The 6,760-nt window shown below is 39.4% G+C and overlaps 1 protein-coding gene across 1 annotated transcript; it reads left to right on the plus strand.

Moving 5' to 3' along the window:
- The first annotated feature begins 688 nt into the window (after positions 1-688).
- On the plus strand, positions 689-6,228 carry LOC111950244 (calmodulin-1). Its single transcript, XM_023967667.2, has 6 exons — positions 689-1,104; positions 2,910-2,940; positions 3,100-3,243; positions 3,417-3,523; positions 3,756-3,891; positions 4,781-6,228. The coding sequence occupies exons 1-6, from the start codon at positions 1,102-1,104 to the stop codon at positions 4,807-4,809; spliced, it is 450 nt and encodes a 149-aa protein (XP_023823435.1). The 5' UTR covers positions 689-1,101; the 3' UTR covers positions 4,810-6,228.
- Positions 6,229-6,760: the final 532 nt, after the last annotated feature.

The raw sequence follows: 6,760 nt of genomic DNA on the forward strand, positions 1-6,760 counted from the left end.
AAAGGGGATTATATTTCTGAGAAGGTGTCTTCGCGTCTTGATTTTCTGTGTCAGGTAGTCCTGAGGGTGCTAACTGTCAACCTTCCTTCCTGGAAATCCTAAGGGGTTTCTAGCTCTGCATTTGTCTACCTGAAACTCTTCGTTTTTTCTTAATTGGGGTCAAAATAGCTCTAAATTAAGCTGGTATCATGTGTTAATGAGTTGGACTTCAAAACCTACAAGAACAGCACGATCTTAGAATTTCTCAAATGGTTCTCTCGACATGCAATACAGGTATTCCATCTCTAAACAGGGCCCTTCTACTATAGAAAAAATAAGGGGCATACTGTTTGCAACATTGGTCACTTCAAAATGCATAGGCCTATGTGCAATTATTTGAATTCATCCAGTCCAGATGATTGCTCTGAAGAAACATTGGAACTCTGTGCAAACTACAGTCAGGTTGCGCTAAAATAGGTTTCCAAATAGCCATGTTAGGCTTACTATGCAATATGACTAGGCTATACAGAATCGTGTATGCTTCTTGAACATTATGCTGCTGATCCCAATTTGTACATTTAGCCAAGTGTTTTTGTGGTTTTAAGATTGGAACAGCCTCTCCACTCCCTGCGAGGACTCCCTGACGCATTGCAGGTGGCTGAACACCAATCTAGTCCCGTTTACTGGGTCAGCTGATGTGCGCCATTGCTCAGTGTGGCCCGTATAAAGTCGCTGGGTTTCTCAGTCAAACATAGACATGAGCGAGTTTACGTTTCCAAAGAAAAGGGAAACAGAGATTTAGCATTATTGTGTTGTTAAAGTTTTAAAATACAAACATTGACCACGTTAAAACGCCACTTTTTAGTAAAGACTATAAGGATAGTCCAGGTTGCAGATAAATCCCATTTCTGCCGCGCTGTTTAAAAAAATATTCGGCGCACGGACACCATATTGACAGCCGAGTTGCTAGGGAGTGCAGTGTCCGGCTTGAAATCTAAACCAACGCGGAGTGATACTTACCTTGAAGCGGCAAAGAGCGCAAGGCGCGGATGACTGTGTGGAAAATTTGATTATCATATCTCCAACGCGAAATTGTTAGCAATATCAAATCAACATAGCAACATGGTAAGTTACATTTGCTGTAAATGTCCGATTAAATTAATATGTTGGATTCATAGAATTGGCTTAACATATGCATGTGTAGCCATATCTCTAGCCTAGCTAACGTTAGCTAGCAATGAGTGTTGGCTAACAGTTACCTAGTTAGCCACAGCCAGCACGTCAGACTTGTTGGTTACACACATTATGATGGCTAACGAGCTACAGTAAGGTTATATGTATTGTTAACTAGCTCGACATCTGCGTCAATCAGTAATTTAGCTAACGTTCACTAGCTAACGTCAGTTGTGTCCGACATAGGCAGCCAGTTAGCTAGGCAACTTCGCTACGCCGAGGAAACAAGTTGGTTAGCTAACGTTAACCTTAATAGTTAGCTATGGCTGTTTGTCAACACTACACTATTCTTGGTTTTGTCACTGTTTTTGCTCGACATTTACCTTCGATAGTAAGCTAAATATCGAATTACATGTAGTTAGTCACTAGCTACCTAGTTTTGTGCGGCTAACTAGCSTAGGCCTATCCTTACGTGTTGATAATGCGCTAGCAGGACGAGGTGGGGTGGCATATGCCGTTTATGTCTAGTTACAGTAGTTGGTTCCGTCAAAGTCAACGTGTTGTGACTTTAGACAGCTAACTAACATTTACTTGTATGGTGTGTCTAATTTCAGACCGGTTATCCCCAGATGCAATGTGTTGCTTTCTACCTAAGGCACTGTGCTGTCGCCTGGTCTAATATTGCACCAAATATGGAGCATGGTGGTCTAATTTGACACATCACTTGTTAACAAACTAGTGATACAATAAGACAACTTAACCCTCCTGTTGTGTTCTTTTCATGTTAATTAATCAGTTATGTGTTCCCGGTCCAAAATGACTGCCCCATTATAAATCCATAATAATACATATATTATCACTTATGTTGTGTTAGATCTTTTTATCAACTTAACCTGTAATGTTCATGATAACTTTTGAACTTCTATTCGCTATTTATGACCTGTAGGCCTCATTGACCTGACCTCATACAACTCGTTTTTGAGTAAAAAAAAATCATAATCTATGGATTGTTTTGACTATAACAAATACTCAGATTAAACATTGTGCTATTTATCAGGCCTCTTTGTGTCAAAGTTTAACAAGGACTCTCTCCTCCTCACCAGTTTCATGAGTAAAGGCCTCAAAAAAGCTTTATATACCAGAGCTGTGAGAGAAGTACTATATATTATTGAAACAATGTTGGGATTGTTTGTGAGAATGCCAACTGGTGTGGTTCCAGTGGGGGTTGCCATGGAAGCCAAGAAGGGGAGTGAGGTGTGTGTGTGTGTGTGCTCAAACACACATGCATGTAGGGGTTTGGGAGAGGAAGTGTGTCCATCTGAGTGGGCATGTGCCTGAACTCAATTTTATACACTTTGTATTTTTGACAGGGAACACCACAGTTGTACAAAAGTTAAATAAAACATCCAAAATGTAATGAAATTCTAAATGTATTTTGTGTGTTCAGATGCCCTGTGTGTACAAAGTCATGGAACCTTAAGACAATCAGATTAAATTAACTACATTTTTCAGAGTTAACTTGTAAAAAGGTCCAATTTGACTGGCAGGAGGTTTAAGAGACATATAGGCATAAGTTCTACATCAAGTAACTAGCGGTTGTTACATTTAGATTTTTTTTGTAGCCTAGGACAAAATATGGGAATTAACTCTTGTGTTAGAATGTTGTGGGTGGCATTTGAAAGAAATTAGAGGATTCTTCAAGTGCAAGAAAGGGTGAATCAAATCAAGTGGTGTCATTCACAATGTGTTACTTTCAGGCAGATCAACTGACAGAGGAACAAATCGCTGGTAAGATGGCCATTTTTGCTCAAACATGACCACAGTGTTTTAGATGTTTAAGTTAATATTACACTGTTTTATTTTCCAATACATTAGATGGGTGTAGTGAAATATGTTGTATTATAGAAATGTAGACTGGAGAGTGACAAATCTACATTTTTCATCCAGAGTTCAAAGAGGCGTTCTCGCTGTTTGATAAGGATGGCGATGGCACCATCACCACCAAAGAGCTGGGCACCGTGATGCGCTCACTGGGACAGAACCCCACAGAGGCCGAGCTGCAGGACATGATCAATGAGGTGGATGCTGATGGTGAGACACACAAATGCTCTCCATTTCTCTCCCCCCAAATGAACACACAGGCTATACACACAATGGAGGGTTTTGATACCGTTCTGATGCAATATCTGATGATTGGGATGAAATACCTACATTGTAAGAATCATTGTTTTCTTCCTGTGAGAATTTTGCTTTGTGATCCACAGGAAATGGAACCATTGACTTCCCCGAGTTCCTGACCATGATGGCGAGGAAGATGAAGGACACCGACAGTGAGGAGGAGATCAGAGAAGCCTTCAGAGTCTTCGACAAGGTCAGCCAAACTGGGGAATGTCAGATTTGAGACTGTTCAAATGTCTTACACTGGCCAGTCATAGCACTTAAAATATTAACCATTGGCTCCCATCACTCTTATTGGATGTCTCAAACCTCTCCAGAGTTGACCAAATTCAGGATTATTTGACATTCAATATTTAGGAAATACTCAGTAATACGATCTGCATGTTAGTTAACACTAAACTAAAACTGTCTCTATTGTGTTGCAGGATGGTAACGGCTATATCAGTGCTGCAGAGCTGCGTCATGTTATGACAAACCTTGGTGAGAAACTGACAGACGAGGAGGTGGACGAGATGATCCGGGAGGCTGATATCGATGGAGATGGACAGGTCAACTACGAAGGTCGGTTTCCGTATCTTCTCTATCTAGTCTCAAACTTGTGTTAACCAGGAAATTGCGAATCAGTCAGAGTTGGCCATACACAAGCCATGAAATGTACAAAATGAATGCTGTCAAACCAGATTTAATCTATTCAAGAACATGCATTTTAACTTGCCTTCTTTTGTTGGCATAGCAATATTTCTGAACAGGTTGTTTCAGGTATTCTTCAGTTGGACAATGTTCTTCGCACCTTTGTTATGTCAAAATGGAACAGTGGCTGAGTCATTTGTTACAGTAAAAAGGACAATTATTTTAACCATCACATCCCCTTTGATCATATTTGTTGATCATCCTTCTGTTAGATAGGCTTTGCTCTGCCATTTCCTAGTGTCCATTTTCTGTAATTGATAACGTTTTATTTATTTTTAAGGCAACAATTGACAATGTCAGTGCACATTATATTGCAGTAATCAAATGTAAATGTTAGGAGAATGGCTCTGTACGGGGCAAACTGTTGGGACATGCTATGTTCATGAAAGGTTTTAACATTGAAAAGCATAATGAATGCAGCTGAATGCAGCTGGGTGCGGAAATAAATTTGATCTTCACATCAAGATATCCAAGTGTCCTACTCAGTCATGCTCTCCACCTTCATTAGAGGTGTGGATAATTGAGCTGAATAACAGAACACAGCTCGGATTTAAAAAAACATGGTGTTATACCACAATTCTGTGGTACAAATGTAGATGGCTCCCAAATGTTTGTTTTTTTTACTTTACATTACCGTGTTTGTTCCTGTGTCGATCACTTGTCAGCTTAGACGCATGAAGTATCCTACAGAATGGACAACCATTTGCCAAATGTAATGTGTGGCCTTACTCCTCCAAATGTTTCCAATCTTGTCTTTCAGAATTTGTGCAAATGATGACTGCAAAATAAAATGTGAAACCCAAAGGACCCCTTCACCAAACAAGACCAAACCGTGGGCAGCACTCTGTCAACACTCAACAAGCATTCATGACCATCCTCTTACTTTTAATTTTTTTGCTTTGCTTTTGGTTGTTTTGCCCCCTGTCCATTTTTCTTGATTCAGGCTCATCTGTGTAAGCTGTGTTTTCTTTGATTATTCCTCTTACACTGCTTTCTTTTTAAATGTTATGGTTTTCCTAAAAAACTATTTGCATATACAGGTAAATCTACATATACTAATGGTGTCTGAACAAGTGAAAGAGAAGTGCATGCTTTATTTCTTTGGCAATGTTTTTGTGCTTCTCTGCTTGCATCCCTTTTCTATTGTGCTCGCACCCCTTTATTACATGGCCTATTCTCTTGCAACTTAAGGTTGTAGATTTTTGCTATCTTTTAGAAGTGCACAGAATAACCAGTATGGGAGTTGACAGGATTAACAAAACAAACCCTAATGTATTTCCATGCGCATGTTTGGTGTATGTGTTTTAACGATATGTTTCTTTGAAATTGTGACATTATGTAAATGTATATTTAAACATATGACCTGACTTAAATGCATGCTTACAAACTCATTAGTTGGCTGAAAAGATGACTGTTTGCGTGTAGAAAACAACATAGTTGTACAAAGACCCCACTGTGCAGTGCTGTATGCGTTTTGTCCAGACATTATAAAATTGATTCAACGGTTCTTGAACATTTTTCTTATACTAGAGCAGGTATCTGTTTAGCACCAACAGTCTTGTTTGACATGACAAACTATGCCATTTTAACAATTAATTGATTCATTTGACTTTTGGGTAAATATTTAAGGCATAACTGTTTTGACAAGTACGGAGTGAGTCAAAAGTGGCCATGGACTTCAACCCTGCTCTCAACGTCATGTACTATTAGGATATTCATTCCCCAAGCAAATGCCACTGATATTGTGGGTTTTAAAGGAACCTCTGTATAAGAAAATACATTTTCCCCGCCTGTCCTGTTTTTTAAATGTCACTTGTGGAAGGGTGAATCCAAGTTGTTTGAGAGTCTGCTGGTTGTGGTTTTGTACCGAACTTGTGTGTATGTGATTGAAGTCACTGTCTGTGTTGGAGTTGCACTATGCGTCCGACCACACCATATTCAGCTCTACCACCTTTCATGTTTTGCGTCCATTTTCAGTTTCCCCCTCATACTTTTTTTTATATTTTACTGTCATGAAAGTTATTTTCTTTCTGTTCATGATCTTTGTCTCATTTTTTAAGACTTTGCCAGTTTAGCTCTCATGTTCTTTTCCCCCTGCCCTTTAAAGTTGTAAGTTGTTTTGGGAGAATGCGAGATTATGCATTCCATTGCTGAACTCATGTCAGTTTTTTTTCTTGCTAATTAAACTCTTTGACAAGTGTTTCTATACCAAGACTCCAGTCTTTCATTATCCTCATACTGTGCAATGAAAGCACGTGTTTGACAATGCTATCAATATGTTCAGGCAGTATTTTACCCTTGTTGCTGGATTCTTTCAAGTTGTAACAATGTTTAGTTACACATTTGCAGAACTTATTGTACAATAAAGGGGATACCTAGTTAGTTGCACATCCCAACTGTATCTTCCGCATTTAACACCTCTGAATCAGAGGTGTGGTTGTGTGTATATTGTGTTCTGGTCTGTACCTAGTTGAAATCTGGCTGTGGTTGCTGAATACCAGAAGTTGACAATGAAGATCAAACCCTACCCTTGCTGATGCTATGTATTGGCCAATGAGAGGCTTTAAAGCCACTCAGCCATATTGGCACGTAACCCTAAACTTAAGACTTGAAATTCAACTTCAAATAGGGTAGGGATGTCCCATGGGTCCTGGATATCACACTAAAAGAAGCAGTCCTTCATCGACAGGTTTGTTTAGAAACAAAACCAACGTGTGTGCAATTATGGGGCAAAACAGAC

The sequence above is a fragment of the Salvelinus sp. IW2-2015 genome, linkage group LG23, assembly GCF_002910315.2.
Source record: "Salvelinus sp. IW2-2015 linkage group LG23, ASM291031v2, whole genome shotgun sequence".
In the NCBI taxonomy this organism is placed as follows: Eukaryota; Metazoa; Chordata; class Actinopteri; order Salmoniformes; family Salmonidae; genus Salvelinus; species Salvelinus sp. IW2-2015.

Bases quoted from the DNA above. Each gene is read 5' to 3' on its own strand.
- LOC111950244 (XM_023967667.2), top strand. The intron at 2,941-3,099 runs GTAAGATGGCCA...TTTTTCATCCAG, and splicing joins GACAGAGGAACAAATCGCTG to AGTTCAAAGAGGCGTTCTCG. The intron at 3,524-3,755 runs GTCAGCCAAACT...ATTGTGTTGCAG, and splicing joins CCTTCAGAGTCTTCGACAAG to GATGGTAACGGCTATATCAG.